At 41.3% G+C, this 21336-nt stretch overlaps 1 protein-coding gene across 3 annotated transcripts in view; it reads left to right on the top strand.

The window, feature by feature from the left end:
• Positions 1-21336, top strand: part of HHAT (hedgehog acyltransferase) — a 363561-nt gene that overhangs the window by 327916 nt on the left and 14309 nt on the right. Inside the window, exon 12 of one of the 3 annotated variants that reach the window (XM_067032200.1) lies at positions 15806-15870. The exons of the other annotated variants lie outside the window; for them this stretch is intronic. Within the exon in view, the coding sequence (XP_066888301.1) occupies positions 15806-15840 (35 nt within the window). The 3' untranslated portion in view covers positions 15841-15870. Of the gene's footprint in view, positions 1-15805; positions 15871-21336 lie in introns of those variants that run through there. 3 annotated transcript variants of the gene reach the window in all.

The raw sequence follows: 21336 nt of genomic DNA, 5'->3' as shown, positions 1-21336 counted from the left end.
ATTTCTCCTCTGTTTCCTTACCTTTGCTCCTGAAATAATATTGATAATATTATTATATTATATTATTATATTCTGCTCACATGGCCTCTTTTTCTTCTATCAGAAATAGTTTGGTGGATATCCACATACAAAAGAATGAAGTTAGAACTTTACCTCATACTATATACAAAAATTAACTCAAAATGCATCAAAGACCTAAGTGTAAGAACTAAAACTAGAAAGCTCTTGGAAGAAAGTAGAGGGGTAAATCCTTGTGACCTTAGATTAGCCAATAGTTTCTTATATATGACACCAAAAACACAAGCAACAGAAGAAAAAAATGGATCAACTGGACAGCATCAAAAGTAAAAATTTTTGTGACTGATAGGACATCAAGAAAGTGAAAATGCAACCAGAGTACAAGAAAAATTTGCAACCCATACATCTGATAAAGAATTTGTATCTATATAAGGAATTATTACAACTCAATAATAGAATAACACATAACTCAATTTAAAATTGGCAAAGGTAAATGGACATTTATCCAAAGAAGGTATACAAATACCCAACAAACACATGACAAGATAGTCAACATCATTAACCACCAGGAAAATGCAAATTAAAACCACAATGAGATACCCCTAAGATGGCTATAATAACAAATAAACAAACAAAAAATGGAAAATAAGTGTTGGAGAGGATATAGAAATATTTGAACCCTCATACACTGCCTGTGGGAATGTAAAGTAGAAAACAGACACTTTGGAATATAGTCTGGCAGTTCTTCAAAAAGTTAAACATAGGGACTTCCTTGGCGGTCCAGTGGTTAAGACTTCATGCTTCCATTGCACGGGGCATGGGTTTGATCTCTGGCCGGGGAACTGCATGCCGTGAAGTGCGGCCAAAAAATAAATAAATAAATAACGTAAAATAAACAGGACTTAAAAAAAATGTTAAGCATAGAGTTACCATATGACTCAGCAATTTTACTCCTAGGTATATACCCACACAAAGACTTCATACATGAATGTTCATAGCAACATTATTGATAATAGACAAAAAAGTGAAAACAGCCCATATGTCTATCAATTGAAAAATAGATAAATAAGAAGTGGTATATCCATACAGTGGAATATTATTCAGCAATTAAAAGGAATGAAGTACTGATTCATGCTATGACATAGATGAATCTTGAAAACTTTACTGTAAGTGAAAGAAGCCAGTCATTAAGGGCCACATATTGTATGATTCCATTTATATGAAATGTCCAGAATAAGCAAATCTATGGAGACAAAAAGTATGTTAGGTTGCCTAGGGCTGGGAGGGATGGGGGTTTGGAGGGTGATGGCTAATGAGCAGGGGTTCCTTTTCTGGGGTGATAAAATGTTCTATAATTGATTGTGGTAATGTTTGCACTCTTCTGTGAGTATATGAAAAGCCATTGAATTATATACACTTTACATGGGTGAATTGTATGGTATTTTAATTACATCTCAATAAATCTGTTAAAAATAGTTTAGGGATAAAAGATAATTGATCTGACATGGTTCTCTTACATTTTCTTCCAGCCATCTGTCCATCCCTCTTTCCATTCACCCGTCTGTCATATATCCATCCATCTATCCATCCAACCATCCATCCACTCTTTATCAGTCCATGTGTTTATCCATTTACCTTGTCTTCCATCCTCTTATCCCATCTATCTCATTTTCTCCTTCCATGCTCACTCTATAAATCCAAAAAAAAAAAAAAAAAGATTTATTGGTCATCTGCTAAAGCCTAGGAACCATTCTAGTCCCTGACTTTCATCATGTTAGTTTGACATTTCTGGTGTCCTTATGCTTTGCAACTGCCTAGCATAAGGTGACTTTTCCAAGCTCTCCAGAGGAAATGCTGTTTATCAATCCATCTGGTAAACAGATGGATGCATAGAAGTGGGGAGAGTGGGGAGATTGATACGTAGTCAGGGGCATGCTGAAATGGCAGGAACACCTCACTTCTGGTCACATCTCACTTCTGATGAGTCCTCAGAATGGTGTGTAGGAAATTTTCTGGTTCTGTTTATTAGCTGTGACAACTCAGTGTTAAATATGTATGACATTCTCTCCTACCTCCTGTCTGTGGCTCAGTGCAGGTTTGATGCCTGGTTGCTGCATTTCTCATTATTAACACAGTGTTGAGTGATTACAAGGTTGACCTGGTCTAACACAGCTTCCTTAACGAGATTGCTCCCCTCTGTGTCATCACTAATCAGTATGTTGTCAGCCATTCTCTTGCCCAACCTCCAGGACAGTTGTTTCATAACTTTATTGCCCATCAGAACCACCTGACAAGCTTATTTAAAATGTATAACCCTGAGATTCTCTAAGAGATTCTGATTCGGTAGGTCTAGGATAGCACCCCAACTCTGTATTTTAATGAACACTCTTAATGATTCTAATTGAAATGCTCTCTGTGTCACCCTTTAGACCTTTGGTCACATAATTTAGTCTGTTAATACAAGCATTAGTAAACAATATGGGAAATTTCTAGTTTCCCTTCTAGTGTCCTTCTCTTCAAGCATGGAAGAGTTGCTTTATGGCTAAGAAGGAGCAAGCATTATTCTGTGTGTGAACCTCTCCCACTGAGTTTAGTGGGTAGAATTTATAATGAGCTTTGAGATTCTGGAAGGAGCTAAGAACCCAACAGCCCAGCACCTCTAGGCAGCATCCATATGTCCAATGATATGGATAATCCAAACGAATTTATCCAAATAGTCAGCATCTACGTTTATTTTTTATGATTTATTTATTTAGTTAGTTTCTTTGGTTTGTTTTGGCCATGCTGCATGGTATGGCATGTGGAATCTTAGTTCCCCAACCAGGGATCGAACCCCTGCAGTGTAGACATGGAGTCTTAACCACTGGACTGCCAGGGAAGTCCAGCATCTGCGCTTAGAGGCATATTTTTAGATAACAGATTTTTGTGCCCTCTTCAGTTTACTTGATAGAAAAAACAAACTCAAAATTTAGGAGACAGGATGGAGGGGCCTTAGGAAGAGAGTGAACCAGGGTCAGGGGGAGTGGAAAGGGGGCATTGTTAGCTATAGCAAAAACTCTTCTCTGAACACAGATAACTGAGTGTTGACTCCAACATGGTGGGCAGGAAGCTTTACAGTGTCTCTAGATCTGCACATACCTCCAAATGCTGAGTGGACACATGTTTTCCTGATGAAGACATTAATGCATCAGAGCACCAAATCCCTCATGATATCACCATCAAAATGCCTTTGTGGAACCCCTAATTACACACAAGGCAGTATAAAAAAATTTAGGCTAATGCCAGCCATCCTTGTTATTTGGGATTTTGATGTCCACAACATTGTTGATGTACACCAACAGGGAAAGAGGAGGCTTAAACTAAATTTTAGTTAAACATGAGAGAGAAAATACTGTATCAACACCTTATGCATGTATATCTCTTTACATTTTGCAAAACACTTTCATTTGCATTACAGTCCTATCTTACAGATTGAACAGAATTATTATACTTATTTAGTGGGTGAGGAAACTAGAACTTAGGTGAAGTGACTTGCCAAACCCAATTAGCTAGAAAATGGCACAGCTGAGACTTGAATCCATGTCATGTAGTTTCTTCTTCAATGCTATTTTCACATGGCTAAGAAAATGCTGCAGTTTCTGCTAAACTATCTGTCTGGAGTTGATAATTTAGGACTCCTCGTTTGTAATTCTTTGGGGTGTGAATGATGAACTACTGAACACTGCATGAAAAGAGCTGTATAAATGTAACTTGAGTGTCAACGATTAGTGTTCCCTGTGTTTTGCGAGGAACTGGATGTCCATACAGTGGGGCAGGAAAATCTCAGTACTTATCCTAAAAGCCCAGGAAGCCTTCCGGAAAAGGGGCAGATTTTGTTTTTCAATTTTAAAAGTTTTTTTTAAACTTTTATTTAAAAATATACGTAAATCAAAGTGCACGAATCTTAAGTGTACAGCAGGATGAATTTTCATAAACTGAACATACCTGTTTAGCTAGTATCTAGCACTCCAGAAGTTTCTCCTTGTGATCCCTCCTAGTCACAACCCACTCTAGGGTAAACAACATCCTTATGTCTAATGTCACGGATTAATTTTGCCTGTGTTTGAACCTTATTGAAATAGAATAATAAGGTACTGTCAGTTCTGCTGTAATGCTTGTTTTGGAAATGCAAATTTCCATCATGATTGATACATTAGGGAACAATTTGAGCATAATGCAGTTTAGTGTTTGCTTATGCACAGTGTTGTCCTCAAGAAAGTCTAGGTGAATGCAGAAAACTGCACCCAGCTGAACTGAGCCTCTAGGAATACACAACACGCACACACGCACACACCTCAAAGGTCTACCAGCCACCTCAGTTCAGCTAGCATGTTGTGAGCCACACCCAGCCATGTCTACTATTACAATGCTCCATCCAATGTCAGTCAACTCTCCTTCCATCACTTTGTATATAGTAACTTGCAAACTGCAGCCCTTCTGACACCCACTTCCATAAGTAAACTTCAGATCTTTGTAAACCTAAAGTACTGTTTATTTTAGTATTTACTCATTTCTTAATCATTTTACGTGTGTAAAACCATGCTACCACTTGGATTAGATTTCTATCTTGTTTTTTTCTTTTGTGCGTCACTGGCAAGGTTTTTGAGTATTATGCCCCTAACTCTGTTTTTTTTCCCCTTAGGACCTATGGTTTTAACTGCATGATTTTGCATAGGGTGGTGATTTTTAGGAACACATACATCATGTTTTAGCAGATCTTACTGTATTTCTCTTTTGTGACTTACTTCTTCTAACATTATGTTTGAGAAATTCATCAGTATCGTTACATATAGCTTTAGTTTTTTCACTTTCATTGATGTATAAGATTTCATTGTATGAATATACCACAATTCATGTATCTGTTCCACTGGACTTTTTAGGTTGTTTTTAGATTGAGGCTATTACGAATAGTGTTACTGTGAAAAATCTTGTACAGGTCTTTTACTGGACATATGTACACATTTCTGTTGGGTGTGAGCCCAGGAGTGGAATTGCCGGGTCTTAGAATATGTATGTGATCAGTTTCCGTAGAAGTCACCAGTTTTCTAATGTTGTTGCACCAATTTATTCTCTAAACAGTGTGCACGAGGATTCCAATGACTCTATATCCTCTCCAAAACTTGGGAGTTGTCCATCTTCTTGATCTTCTCTTGTGTGTGTGTATGTGTGTGTGTGTGTGTGTGTGTGTGTGTGTGTGTGTGTGTGTGTGATTTCATCATGAATTTACTTACATTTCCCTGATGACTAAAGTGTAATTATCTTTGCAGATGTTTATTGACCACTTGTATATTCTCTTTTGTGAAATGCCTTTAGAAGTCTTTTGGCCATTAAAAAAATTGAGTCAATTGCCTTTTTTCCCTTGATTTGTAAGCGTTCTGTATATATTCCAGGTTAAGAGTCTTTTGTTGGTTTTATATATTGTAAATATGTTCTCCCCCTCTGTGGCTTCCATATTTTACTCTTTTAATGATGTTTTCTGATGAACAGATGTTTTTAATTTTCATTAAGCCCTGTTTATCAATCTTTTCCTTCATTGTTAGTGGTTTCTGTGTCCTCGTTAAGCAGTGTTTGTTTATGCCAAGGTCACGAAGGTATCACTCTATATTATCTTCTAGACCTTTTACTTTTTAACTTTTCCCATTTACATCTCCACTCCATTTAAAACTGATTTTTGTGTATGATATGATATAGGGATGAAGATTTTTTTTTCTGTGTGAATAGCTAATTGACCCAGCAACACTGATTGAAAAGATCATCGTTTTCCCAATGATGTGCAGTGCAATCTTTTTCATAAATCAGATGTCCAATGGTTTATTTGTTTCTTGGGCCAATACTGTAACGTCTTAATTAGTGAAGTTTTCTAATTCTTGTTGCTGATAATGTAATTTTTAAAATTTATTTATTTACTTTCATTTTTGGCTTCATTGGGTCTTCATTGCTGCGTGCACACCTTCTCCAGGTGCAGAGAGAAGGGGCTACTGTCCATTGCGGTGGCTTCTCTTGTTGCAGAGCATAGGCTCTAGATGCACAGGCTTCAGTAGTTGTGGGTCATGGGCTGTAGAGTGCAGGCTCAGTAGTTGTGGTGCACGGGCTTAGGTGCTCCGCGACATGTGGGATCTTCCCGGACCAGGATTCGAACCCGTGTCTCTTGCATTGGTGGGCAGATTCTTAACCACTCGCCACCAGGGAAACCCTGGTAATGTAATTTTAGTAAGCAGCAGGAGACAGAGGCTGTATTAAGTTTATGTGGTCATTGCAGAACATGAACTCTCCATTTATTTTTACTAAATATATTTGATTTTTGTTACAAAGACACTTACTAGCAGCAGGACTTTAAGGCTCATTTGTGAAAACTGCTGCGAATAAGAGGACTATCCATGTTTTTATACTATATCAGAAAAAAATTACCCTCACACTCCCTGGCTTGAGCCTCTTTTGCGGGCAGAATAAGTTCATTTTTTTCCAATTTTGCAAGGAACAAATGCATCCTACTACTGCATGCCGTATTCTAATCCTTTTAGGCCTAATCAGCAGGCTATGAACACATCCCCCAGCCCCAGGATTAGAAGTCAAGACAGAAGCCCATAAGACAAGGCATTGAATCTTATTTTTTACTTTTATGAAAATAATAATGTCTCTGGAAAGTAAAAGTGTGTTTCTTTTGAAAATAGTTTTTATACAATGAGGAAATTTTAAAAGTTACCAAAAAAAGAAAAATTACCCATAATCCCATAGCCCAGAAATAATCATTGTTAACATTTTGTCTTTGCTCACAGATCTTGCAGAAATGCATCTTTTATCTTCTGTTTGTGAATTTTGTTATACTATTAACCATGGAGTATAAAAATTATTTTAAGCCAAAATCCTAGATATTTTATATAAAACATGTTCTCATTTATTTTTAAAATAATTTTGAGGAATTATAGGGTAATTGGCAATATATACAGGTCTGCAATTTGGTCATCATTCTAAAACAAAAAATGTCAGCATCCCCAGTTATTCCAATTTTGAATAAAATTACACACTCAGATCTTCAAAGAAGGAATGGATGATTTTTTCTCTATCATATTAGGTCCCTAGAACTGATATAACAGAACACCATAAACACGGTGGCTTAAACAACAGAATTTATTCTTTCACAGTTCTGGAAGCTAGAAGTCTGAAATCAAGGTGTCAGCTAGGCCATGCTCATCTGGGACCCTGGGGAGAATCCTTCCTCATCACTCTGTTTCTGGTAGTGGCCGGCAATCCTTGCTGTCCCCTGGCTTGCAGCTGCATCACTGTAATCTCTGCCTCTGTCATCACATGGCAGGTTCTCTGACTGTCTGTCTCTGTGTCTCTTTTTCTTCTTTTCATAAGGACATCAAACATATTGGATTTAGGACCCACTCCAGTTGACTATGACCTCATACTTGATTACCTCTGCAAAGACTGAATTTCCACATAAGGACACATGCTTTGGGGGCGATACAATTCAACCTATAACACCATTTCCTGTCCTTACCCACTCTACCAGGGGTGGGTTTACTTGCCAGGACACCTACCTTTCAGTGTGACCAGCAGAGATTCCTCAGACAGGCATGTTCTGTGACACATCTTGGGGGAGTCACCCTTTGCAGTGCCCTGACCACCACCATCCCTGCTCCTCCCACCACCACTAGCCTTATTACCTCTCTACTCCCCTTTTCTTAACCTCATCCCAACATCTCTGCTAAATAGTTTCAAGAGTCTTTACTAGAACTGGTGGCCTCTCTCCAGTTTTTATAAGAATACAATCTAAGGGTAGAGATAGAACTATGGGAAGGAAACAGGTTTTTTTTTTGTTCTTAAATTTCCAGATTGAGATTCAGAATCAATTATTGAGTGTCTGTTTTATACAGCCACTGAGCCAGTTTCCTCTGATATGTGTGATATCATTTATTTTAAATGTTATGCAACTTTTACTGATGAGAGAGTTTAAGTAGGTTGAGTCACACAGTAGGTAAATTTCAGAGTAGGTAGATTTCAGATTTAAATCCCTAAATGACAGCTGGAAGATAGGAAGATGATAATAAATATTCTGGCCCCATTTTGGATGTTCGACTGCTGACAGCACCCAAGCCCCACCCTCCTTCATGCCCTTGTGTCCCATCTCTGGGCAAGCCAACAAGAAAACGGACTCTCTCCTTCCCTGTGTGCTGGTGGCAAACTCAAACCATGCAAACCCAGACACTGCTCACCCTGGCCCTGCCCCCAACCACGACAGAAACCAAAGCCATTTGCCCCTCCCTTTCAGGATGGCTTGGGTGCCTGCTTTCCCCAGAAATCCTCATGTGAGTAATACAACTTTTTATACCCTCTTGGTACGCGTGTGGCATCATCGTTTCTCAACACCTGAAGCAATTTTGTAGAAGGTGGTGGCGTTCTGCAGGGCAAACACAGATAAAAATATTCAAGCAGATTGAGTGCTGTTGTGCTAATCCTCAGAGGACTACTATGAACATATAGTCAGCATATGTTTCGCTGAGGAGACTTGAAGCCATGCATTTTATTTATTTTTATTATTATTTTCAACATCTTTATTGGAGTATAATTGCTTTACAGTGGTGTGTTAGTTTCTGCTTTATAGCAAAGTGAATCAGTTATACATATACATATATCCCTATATCTCTTCCCTCTTGCGTCTCCCTCCCACTCTCCCTATCCCACCCCTCTAGGTGGTCACAAAGCACTGAGCTGATCTCCCTGTGCTATGTGGCTGCTTCCCACTAGCTATCTATTTTACATTTGGTAGTGTATATATGTCCATGCCACTCTCTCACTCCATCCCAGCTTACCCTTCCCCCTCCCTGTTTGCTCAAGTCCATTCCCTACATCTGCATCTTTATTCCTGTCCTGCCCCTAGGTTCTTAAGAACATTAAAAAAAATTTTGGGGGGGGCTTCCCTGGTGGCGCAGTGGTTGAGAGTCCGCCTGCCAGTGCAGGGGACACAGGTTCGTGCCCAGGCCTGGGAAGATCCCACATGCCGTGGAGCGGCTGGGCCCGTGAGCCATGGCCGCTAAGCCTGCGCGTCCGGAGCCTGTGCTCCACAACGGGAGGGGCCACAGCAGTGAGAGGCCCGCGTACCGCCAAAAAAAAAAAAAAAAAAAAAAAATTTTTTTCTAGATTCCATATATATGTGTTAGCTACGGTATTTGTTTTCCTCTTTCTGACTTACTTCACTCTGTATGACAGACTCTAGGTCCATCCACCTCACTACAAATATCTCAATTTCGTTTCTTTTTATGGCTGAGTAATATTCCTTTGTATATATGTGCCACATCTTTATCCATTCATCTGTCGATGGACACTTAGGTTGCTTCCATGTCCTGGCTATTGTAAATAGAGCTACAGTGAACATTGTGGTACATGACTCTTTTTGAATTATGGTTTTCTCAGGGTATATGCCCAGTAGTGGGATTGCTGGGTCATATGGTAGTTCTATTTGTAGTTTTTTAAGGAACCTTCATACTGTTCTCCATAATGGCTGTATCAATTTACATTCCCACCAACAGTGCAAGAGGGTTCCCTTTTCTCCACACCATCTCCAGCATTTATTGTTTGTACATTTTTTGATGGCCAATCTGACCGGTGTGAGATGATATCTCATTGTAGTTTTGATTTGCATTTCTCTAATGATTAATGATGTTGAGTATTCTTTCATGTGTTTATTGGCAATCTGTATATCTTCTTTGGAGAAATGTCTATTTAGGTCTTCTGCCCATTTTTGGATTGGGTTGTTTGTTTTTTTGTTATTGAGCTGCATGAGCTGCTTGTAAATTTTGGAGATTAATCCTTTGTCAGTTGCTTCATTTGCAAATATTTTCTCCCATTCTGAGGGTTGTCTTTTGGTCTTGTTTATGGTTTCCTTTGCTGTGAAAAAGCTTTTAAGTTTCATTAGGTCCCATTTGTTTATTTTTGTTTTTATTTCCATTTCTCTAGGAGGTGGGTCAAAAAGGATCTTGCTGTGATTTATGTCATGGAGTTTTCTGCCTATGTTTTCCTCTAAGAGTTAAATAGTGTCTGGCCTTACATTTAGGTCTTTAATCCATTTTGAGTTTATTTTTGTGTATGTTGTTAAGGAGTGTTCTAATTTCATTCTTTTTTTTTTTTTTTTTTTTTTTGTGGTACGCGGGCCTCTCACTGTTGTGGCCTCTCCCATTGCGGGGCACAGGCTCTGGACGCGCAGGCTCAGCGGCCATGGCTCACGGGCCCAGCCGCTCCGCGGCATGTGGGATCTTCCCGGACCGGGGCACGAACCCGTATCCCCTGCATCGGCAGGCGGATTCTCAACCACTGCGCCACCAGGGAAGCCCTCTAATTTCATTCTTTTACATGTAGCTGTCAGGTTTTCCCCGCACCACTTATTGAAGAGACTGACTTTTCTCCACTTTATATTCTTGTCTCCTTTATCAAAGATGAGGTGACCGTATGTGCATGGGTTTATCTCTGGGCTGTCTATGCTGTTCCATTGATCTCTCTTTCTGGTTTTGTGCCTGTACCATACTGTTTTGATTACTGTAGCTTTGTAGTATAGTCTGAAGTCAGGGAGCCTGATTCCTCCAGCTTCGTTTTTCTTTCTCAAGATTGCTTTGGCTATTCGGGGTCTTTTGTGTTTCCATACAAATTGTGAAATTTTTTGTTCTACTTCTGTGAAAAATGCCAGTGGTAGTTTGAAAGGGATTGCATTGAACCTGTAGATTGCTTTGTGTAGTAGAGTCATTTTCACAGTGTTGATTTTTCCAGTCCAAGAACGTGGTATATCTTTCCATCTATTTGTATCATCTTTAATTTCTTTCATCAGTGTCTTATAATTTTCTGCATACAGGTCTTTTGTCTCCTTAGGTAGGTTTATTCCTAGGTATTTTATTCTTTTCATTGCAGTGGTAAATGGGAGTGTTTTCTTAATTTCACTTTCAGATCTTTCATCATTAGTATATAAGAATGCAAGAGATTTCTGTGCATTAATTTTGTATCCTGCTACTTTACCAAATTCATTGATTAGCTCTAGTAGTTTTCTGGTAGCATTTTTAGTATTCTCTATGTATAGTATCATGTCATCTGCAAACAGGGACAGCTTTACTTCTTCTTTTCCTATTTGGATTCCTTTTATTTCTTTTTCTTCTCTTTTTGCTGTGGCTAAAACTTCCAAAACTATGTTGAATAATAAGCCATGTATTTATAATTCAGACCCTTTCTCCCCTGGCTGTGTACTTGGTGGGGCTGATGGTGGAGAAAAGTTTCCCCCCATCTTGGCAGCATCTGTTTTTTTCTCTGTTATTTCACTGCTCTGTGTTCATTACTCATCAATAAAGGTCTTCAGTCTTGCCCTCAGTATCCAATTGCTTATTCAGTGCTGTTTGGTTATTATCCCAAGACCCTAAATCCATATGCACTTGGGGTAAATCCCCGGAAGCTGATTGATTATGCATACCACCATATGCATTCTCCAGCAGTTTCTTTTTTCCTTCCAAGGGAGGATTTATTTGTTCTGTAGAGAAATTAGTGGCTGTATGTATTGCATGTGTGTTCATACAAAATGCAGGATTAATTGTAAAATTGCACAGAGTTCTGAAAGTGCATTATGCAAAATGCAAAAACTGGTTGTATTATGAACGTTTGAATTAACATGTCTGCATGCAAAAATATTCAGGTAATTTGTGGTTCAGTTAAAGTGACACCAGAATTGAGCCTTTTAAAAACAGACCAGGGCTTCCCTGGTGGCGCAGTGGTTGAGAGTCCGCCTACTGATGCAGGGGATATGGGTTCGTGCCCCGGTCCAGGAAGATCCCACATGCCTTGGAGCGGCTGGGCCCGTGAGCCTTGGCCGCTGAGCCTGCGCATCTGGAGCCTGTGCTCTGCAACGGGAGAGGCCACAACAGTGAGAGGCCTGCGTACCACAAAAAAAAAAAAAAAAACCCAAAACAGACCATTCCCAGCATAATGATTCTATAATTTATTCAGACTCAGACCTCTATCACTGTTGAATTTTGTGTTAAATAACCCACCTGGGGTATATGAAACAGCTTACACTGATTTAAATCCTTGGAATAAGCCCAACTGTATAATCTTGGCCTTAGCCATTTAAATACTTGAGGAGGGTACAAGGGATATTTAGCATATATTTGGCTATATATTCAACTCTAGTACATGGAGATTATCCTCAGATACATGGCATTCTTCAGATGGCATTTGGAATCTCATTCTGGGTTCCCTCTGACCACCCAGTATACACAGAAGTCTCTTTTCTCCCATGTCTCAGTGGGCTTAGGAATGTAGACTCATTTCTAGGAGTCTAAGCATAGCACAGTTACAAAGGAATTCACAAAACAAGCCATGGATTCATATCAGCTCCCAAAGAATAACCTGTATAAGCCTGAGTAGGTCAGACTGAGGTAGCTCCCACATAGTGCTGGCCACACTGAATACAGCAATGATTGGTGGTACTGGAGGCAAACCTTGCCATGGCCATGGTAGACCTTTCTGTACAAGGATGACCCGCAGATAGTGGGATGCAGATAGCACAGTATTTTTCCAGTTATGAGGGTGGGCTGCTTGGAGCCATCCACACTGCCCACATTGTGTCTGAAAGGTGGCTTCCTCAGGTTCCATGTTATCTCTGTCAGTGACCACATGGGGGTCAGAGTCACGAATGACCTTGACCTGTCATATGTAGGTGTCAACCAGCTTGTCTGGGTTATGGGAAGTGGGAAAGCAGAATGTTGAAATGTTGGGCAATGGGGATCCAAGTTGGTGTCATAGAAATCATGCTGTTGACAAACAGCGATGCTAATGGGATGATAGGTTTAAATAACAGCAGCAAGTGTGGGGTTAGAAACAACAAAAGAGCAAAATGTTTATGCAGGTAGAGTGTATTCAGGGTTTGTGTCTCCACACCTCTACAAGCCAGAAATGGGCTTGTTCAATAGCAGGTTTTAGGCATAAGGAAACCTTTTTGGACTTAGAGTTTTGAGATGTTTTGCTCTCTTCAGCATCCTACTGAATGAATGGAGAATCATAGTGATTTTGTGAGTGGAGATTTTAAAATGTGGTTTTAAAGAAAAGAAAACAAGAGGTTCAGAGAAGTTAGTATATATAGCTAACATGAAGTTAGTATATATAGCTAATGTGAGGTGAAACTCAGACTCCTGAGTCCAAGGGGCTGAGCGTTCTGGCTCCTGAAACTGGCCCAACCATGGAGGTATGTAATATTACTCCTTTCTGCTTTGTGGTTCCTCATCCTAGAGAGAGGACAGAAGTAAGAGAGGATTTTTTAAAACTTATTTTTAAAGATTCCATAAAACAGGTTAGACTATAGGTGCATTCTTGGGTGTAACAAAAGGGAGAACATAGTCTGATTATTTTTTCTTTTGATTAAAAGGGCAAACATAATACAAAAGCCTTTTATTTGCAGTTTTGGAATTTAACCAACTGTAAACACATTTAAGGGGATTCAGCTACAACTCAAATTCTTATCAGAATGATTGGAAGCTCTTGGACAAAAGGCAATTTTTTAATTGAAGAATAGTTGATTTGTAATATTGTATTAGTTTCAGGTATACAGAAAAGTGATTCAGCTATATATATATATACATGTTTTTTTTTACAGATTATTTTCCAGTATAGGTGATTACAAGGTATTTAATGTAATTCCCTGTGTTATACAGTAAATCCTTGCTGCTTATCTATTTTATGTATAGTAGTTTATCCCATACTCCTAATTTATCCCCCTACCTCCCCTTCTCCTTTGGTAACCATAAGTTTGTTTTCTATGTCTGTGAGTCTGTTTCTGTTTTGTATATAGATTCATTTGTATTGTTTTTTAGATTCCACATATAAGTGATATCATACAATATTTGTCTTTCTCTGTCTGACTTACTTTGAGTTTTCATCTTTTCTGGAAATATACCCAGGAGTGGGATTGCTGGATTATGTGGTAGCTCTATTTTAGTTTTCTTAAGGAACCTCTGTATTGTTTTCCATAGTGGCTGCACCAATTTACATTCCCACCAACAGTGTGGGAGGGTTCATTTTTCTCTACACTCTCTCTAGCGTTTGTTATTTGTAGGCATTTTGATGATGGCCATTCTGACAGGTGTGAGATGATACCTCACTGTGGTTTTTAAAAAACATTTTTATTGAAGTATAGTTGATTTCAGTGTTGTGTTAGTTTCTGATATACAGCAAAGTGATTCAGTTATTCTTTTTCATTATGGTTTATTACAGGATATTGAACATGGTTCCCTGTGCTATACAGTAGGACCTTGTTTTTTATCTATTTTATATATAGTGGTTTGTATCTGCTAATCCCAAACTCCTAATGTATCCCTTCCCTGCCCCCTTTCCCCTTTGGTAACCATAAGTTTGTTTTCTATGTCTGTGAGACTGTTTCTGTTTTGTAAATAAGTTCATTTGTGTCATATTTTAGGTTCCACATATAAATGATATCATATGATATTCGTTGTTCTCTTTCTGACTTACTTCACTTCGTATGATAATCTCTAGGTCTATACATGTTGCTGCAAATGGCATTATTTCATTCTTTTTTATGGCTGAGTAGTATTCCATTGTATATATATACACACACCACATCTTTTTTTAATCCATTTATCTGTTGATGAACATTCAGGTTGCTTCCATGTCTTGGCTGTTGTAAATAGTGCTGCAGTGAACACTGGGGTGCATGTATCTTTTCGAATTAGGGTTTTGTCTAGATATATGCCTAGGAGTGGGATTTCTGGGTTGTATGGTAACTCTATTTTTAGTTTTTTAAGGAACCTCCATACTGTTCTCCATAGTGGCTGCACCAATTTACATTCCCACCAACAGTGTAGGAGGGTTTCCTTTTCTCCACACCTTCTCCAGCATTTATTATGTGTAGACTTTTAAATGGTGGCCATTCTGATGGGTGTGAGGTGATACCTCATTGTAGTTTTGATTCACATTTCTCCAGTAATTAATGGTTTTGAGCATCGTTTCATGTACCTATTGGCCATCTGTATGTCTTCTTTGAAGAAATGTCTATTTAGGTCTTCTGCCCATTTTTAGATTAGGTTGTTTATTTTTTCATATTGAGTTGTATGAACTGTATGTATATCTTGCACATTATTAACCCCTTGTTAGTCACATCGTTTGCAAATATTTTCTCACATTCCATAGGTTGTCTTTTCATTTTGTTGATGGTTTCCTTTGCTGTGAAAAGCTTTTAAGTTTGATTAGGTCCCACTTGTTTATTTTTGCTTTTATTTCTGGACAAAAGGAATTTTTTATCTCATTCTAGAGCAACTGGATATCCCTGTATAGCTATTAATTTAGACAAGATAAGCTGTTGAACCCTTCTCTCCTTATAGGTGATGGAGAAGGTAGGGAATGAGCTAGAGGTATGTGGACACTGAGCAAGCCTACCCTTTATTAACTTATTTGCTTCATGGCACACTCCTTCTCTAGTTTGTCCAGGAGGGCCAAATACAAATATAGGGGTTTTTTTTTTTTTTTTTGCGGTACGCAGGCCTCTCACTGTTGTGGCCTCTCCCGTTGCAGAGCACAGGCTCCAGACGTGCAGGCTCAGCGGCCATGGCTCGCAGGCCCAGCTGCTCTGCGGCATGTGGGATCTTCCCAGACCAGGGCACGAACCTGTGTCCCCTGCATCGGCAGGCGGACTCTCAACCACTGCGCCACCAGGGAAGCCCCATGTTTTTTTTTTTTTTAAAAACATATTTTCATATTACAGATTCAGAAGGAGAAAGAGAAGATAATTCACTATAAGAAATTTTACTGATTAAATCTTGTGTTGAGAAGCTGTGGATAACTGTCTCCTGGGAGTTATACAGTCTAATCTCTGGCAGGGAGAGAAGAACCAGCCTGGAGCAATTTAAAAAACTACAACAGATCATGACTGTGACTATGGGAGAAATAATACTTGGATGAGAACCCTCCAGGTGATTCTCTTTATATGGTGAACCCCCAGCATCTTAGGTCCCTCCTCTGTGCATGGCATGGCAGTCTCCCGCATTCACCTCTCCAGACTCCACATGATTATTGTTTATCCTTCCCTAGTCCTCCTGCTACCACAGGGGACACTCATCAGGCTCTGGGCTAAAATTGGGAGTTAAGTGATGCACAAAGTCAAGGTCTAGTCAGGAAAATAGAAATGATGCAAGGTATTTCAAACAGAGGGATTTAATACAAGGAATTACATAAGTATCAGAAGGCTGAAAGAGCAAAAAGGGACCCTGAAGTAACCCAGGTATTAGCAACTGTAGAAAGCAGTTACTAAGCCTAGGGCTGGGGAAATAAAAAGGAAGGGGTAGGATCACTGGACTGTGGGAGCTCAGAGAAGAGGCCCCTGGTAGCTGGTGTTCAGATCTCGGAGGGTTACCCTCTGGCTTATGCTTGAACCTCAGACCAGGAGTGCTGTGGCTGGTTCTTAGCCCTTAAGGGAGTCGAGTGCTGCTGAATTTGAGAGTGTGAGTAGGAGCTGGAGTTTGAAGCCACTGCCGCCTTCTGGTGCTGGAGGAATACTGACAAGAACTGGAAACAGAAAGAAGTCCGTTCTTCCCCTCCTCTTCCTCCTCCATTCTACTAGAAATTGCTCAGAATTGAGGAGCAAAACAAGCTTAATGATCAGCCCTGGACCATCCTGGAGAGGAACATAGAAAACCCAGGTTTCACAGTAATAAGCAGACATCTGGACTTGCCACTGGTAGCCTCTAGGCCAGGACTTGGTTGGCGGTAAGGAAAGCCCAGAGAAGGGGCTAGTGGAGCAGTAGATGGGAGGCTCACAACAGCCCAGAACCCTGGCCTCGAGGCCCATTGCATGGTGTGGCTGAGGCTAATTTATATAATCCTTGCTTCCATCCATTGTGATTGGCTCAGAACTGAAGGAAGACCTAATTGTCAAGGAGGTAGAGGGTAAGTAATTGGAATAGATGCTAGTTACGGTACACATGTCACCCAGCTATACTGGGAGATCCATGAGAGAAGGCTTAGGGAGCAAAGCCTTGCCTGCCCCACAATTCAGTATTAAGTGAGCAGCGGGTGGGGTGGATAGAAGGAAGAGAGGGGAGGGGAGGGGAGGAAGATGAATGAAAGGGAGAGAGCAGGGTGGGAAGGAAGGAAAGAAAGGAGGGAGGGAGGTAAGAAAGGCAGGCAACAGGCAGGCAAATAAAGCCTTGCCCCAGCTCCCAGCTGAAGGGCCGTATAGAGGGAGAATAGAAGTGTACAGCCTTTCCCGCCTGGCTCGCCAAGAACTCTCTGCAGAGATTATGATGCCAATAGTAAAGAACTTTGTCTTGATTTCTTCACTTAATAAAGATTCAGAAACAGTGGAACACTGAGCTGCTACAGAAGGCAGAACCTAGTGCCGGCCGTGTTCTTTGGGCAGGGATCCCCGCATGGGGGCCCCTTGATTGCTCAGGGTGACTGCTCCCATCTCAGCAGCTTGTACCCGGGCCTGTCCCTGACTGTGGCTAGCTACCCACTGACTCAGCGCCCTTGACCTCACACTCCTGTTGATGGTTGCAGAACACCCTTCAGGCTGGGCATAGTAATAACCACTCTCACCCCTAAAATTTGTGAGAAAAAAAGCACCAACTTAGTAGAAGAGTGGAAAAAGGACTTGAATAGACAGGTCACAGAAAGGTGAAACACAAATGGCTCTGAAACAAATGAAAAGATGCCCAACCTCACTCTTTTTTTTTATTGAGGTGTCATTGACATATAAAATTATATTAGTTTCAGGTGTACAACGTAAGGAATCAGTATTTGTATATCAGCCTCAATAAGAGAAATGCAAATTACAAGCACCAGATTGCACAGATCAAAAAGTTTAACCTCATACATTCGTCTTGGGGTATAAAGTGGTAACTCCTCTGTAGGGAATGGTTTGGAAATATCTACCAAAACTGACCCAGCAGCAATTCTACTTCTAGGAATTTGTCATTCACATATACTTTCATACATGTGAAATGAAATGTTATACAAAAATATTTATTGTGACATTGTTTGTATTAGCAAAAATTAGAATGGACATAATACCCATCAGAGGGAGTCAGGTAAATAAATTATGGTATATAAAGTCAGAAATTTCCACAGCCATTAAAAAGGATGAAGCAGCATTACATGTACTTACATGGAACAATCCCCAATATATAAAACCTTGATAAAATAAGGAAATGAACAGTGTGTGTAGTGTTTGTGTTCAAAATATTACGTATTTCAGAATGAAGAGTTAAAAACCATTTTAAATATATATGTGTATGTATGTGTTTGTATGTGTGCATGTGTATATATGGATATATATGTTTATGCTTCTGTGTGCATAGAGTATCTCTGGGAGTAGAAACAAGGAACTGGAAACAGACCTTCTAGGGAGAGGAATTGGGTGGACTGGACATGGGGGTTGGGAGATGGAGATTTACTTTTCCTTGCTTACTCTTCGATACATTTGAATTTTATATTGTGCATTACTCTTTGGTACATTTTAATTTTATACTGTGCATTACCTGGTCAAAAAATAAACAGATTAAAATCTGGGGGAGAAATCCATTCTAAGTCTTGTTGGATGGACAGTCTTACTGAAGGGCAGGCCTTCTTCCACTGAGGGAGGGTTTATCCAGAGGATGGAAATTACTGGAAGGTATGCGCTTAAGAGAGTGGAATAGCTAGCCATGGCTGGCCTTTCTGGCTCACGCACTGGTGATGGTCAAAATCAAGGCAGTCCACATTTCCTTAGCTCTCTCTGCTCCTGTGTCCTCCATGACCGGGCTTTCAGTGCTCTGGGTTCTCCTTCTCCAGAATGGAGCTCTTTGAGCACAGAAGCCAGTTCTTCCTATCCAGTTTTAACCAGCCTTTGACCTTATGTCCAGTGCACGGAAAAATCCTCCACATTGGGAAACACCCTGAGGTCCTGACTTATCTTTTTACGTGGAATTCCTGTACCTGTAACTGCAAGTCAGCCTTTTAATCTCTCCAGAATCCCTAGCACTTAACCCAGTGGCCCTGTATGTAGTAGGAGCTCAGTAATGCTGAATGATGAGTCACGAAGATGATTAGTTTAAGATCAGATCCTTCCCAGCCCTTACGGCAAGAACGGAGCCAAATCTTTCCAAATGGAACACAGGGCAGCCCCCTAGGGGAGGGAGGTGGAGGCTCTGCAATGAGAGATGCCAACAGCCAAGGTCAGTCCTCCACCCAGGAGTGTCATGGGAGAGGGGACTGTCACAGTTCCATCACCACTTCAGGCTCCGTTGCTGGGACACAAGTTAGGAAGAACTGGATAGATGTGACAGGTCAGATGGCAGGGAAGTCCAGATCCACGCCATAGAGCTGACTCGCGGAGACACTGCGTTGTCCCTTTAGAGGAATCCGAGAAAGCGCATTACGGGCTGGTTCCACGCCCTGAGTTGACCCACACCGAGGCAGCATCTGGGAACTCTACAAGGAGTCCAGAGTGTAATGTGTGCTCTGAGGTCACAAGCAGAACCACGCCAGAAACTGCGACAACTGAGATCCCTTCCCTGGAGGCTGTCCCTTCCCTGGAGCCCGACAGTTAATCCCATGTAAAGACTAACGGGAAGAGAGTAAACAGTGGGATAAGTTTCCTTGAAGGGTCCCAGCCTCCCGCTGCTCCTGCTGGCTGAGCAGGAAGCCCAGAGGAGGCAGCGGGGAAGGGTGCTCATTCCTTATTAGTGACTTACAGCTAATTACCATTAGTTAATTCCTAACATCCCTGGAGAGATCCAGGCTGCCTTTGCCTTGCTCCTCCTCGGCTCCACTTCAACAGAGCCCTGTCCTGTCTTCTCTGCCCCGTAGAAAACTGGTTCGAGGTGTTTGATTCTGAGCAGATGGGCAAGGGAGGAAGAGCGCTTCCCTGTGAGGCTGCTGAATGTTTGCTCCCTGCAAAGGTTTGCATGGGATCGGGTACATCCAGGCTGCCCAAGTGAGCAGGGGTGCCAGAAGGGACCCTTGGAAGCGGGGGACAAATCCCGGCTTCTGGCAGGGCTGGCCTGTTGTCCCAGACAGACCCACCCTCAGGATCATGGGCTGGAGTCAGTAGCCTGAGAGGAACACAGTGTTCCTTTGGAATGGGATCTTTAAGGCACAAAAACATCTTTCTCTGTAATCACAAAAGTGTCTGTGAGTCACTTTATATGTCAGGTAAATATCTTCATAAGCACCTCACTAAGAATCTGTCGTGTCTTGCGACATTTCCACAGTTTGCGAGAACACTGCTTTCTGTTCCCAGTCCAGGCAGGATACCCCTTCTCTCCCTGCTCCTGACTGCAGTGGTCTGTGAGTCTAACTTCACTCTTTGTCTGTACCTTTCCTGGGGCAGGGGGAGGGGAAGATGATCTGAGGACTTGAATTTTACAGGGCTGTAATCTCTTTAATAAAGAGTTGGAAGGGGTCATCTGGTTCCATTCCCCCATCAGAGGCAGCCATCCTTTTAACATGAATGCTGACGGGGATGGGAATCCAGGATGGGGAGGCTGTAAATGTTACAGGCTCCTTTTGGTAGTAGCCGAAATCTGCCTCTAACTTCCATCTCTTGGCGCCAGTTCTGTCTTCCGGAGTGACGTAAAACAAGTCTAATTAATTCTCTTTCCACGTGGCCTCGTGGCCTTTCTCCAGGCTAAACTTTAACTTATCAGCATGCCCACCCCGAGGAGCCCTTCTAGACCCTCCTTGAAGTGGCTTCTGTGTGATTGTGTCACTTGTAAAACATGGTGCCTGGAATTGGTCAGCCTTGCTCGAGTCCACACTCACACGTGCGTGCTTTCTCTTACCCTCAGGCTGAACACACATCCCTCTCGCTAGCCCTTGTGTGCCCTGTGGCCGGAGGTGACAGCAGCAGTGACCATGGCTACTGTCCAGAGCCATACTTGCCCCATGCTTGCACATAGCCCCATAGCCTTACCCTCCTGCAGAGGAAAAGCAGCTATGATGTGGGGCTGCTCTGTGCCTCTCTGTTCACCCTCAGCAGAGCCTTGGGTCTCCAGTGTGTGTGGGTTTGATGGGAGGGCCCTCTAGAGTCGTCTGTGTTTCTTTTCCCTCCCTGGAACAGTGACCTAAGAGGCCTTGCCCCATCCCGCAGAAGCGCTGATTCTTCTTTAGCAGAGAAGGGCCCCGGGCTCCTTGAGACTGTGGTTGGCCGTTCCCTGTGCTGCCTTCACCTGGTGCTCAGGACCACCTAGGTGCTCTGTGCTACCGTGGGATGAGCAGGCTGCTAACTCCGCCTCAAGCCGGCTGGCTGGAGGGGGA

Source organism: Kogia breviceps, chromosome 1 (genome assembly GCF_026419965.1).
Source record: "Kogia breviceps isolate mKogBre1 chromosome 1, mKogBre1 haplotype 1, whole genome shotgun sequence".
Taxonomy (NCBI): domain Eukaryota; kingdom Metazoa; phylum Chordata; class Mammalia; order Artiodactyla; family Physeteridae; genus Kogia; species Kogia breviceps.
Note: the sequence above shows the minus strand (reverse complement) of the source record. Positions and strands in the feature narration are given on the sequence as shown.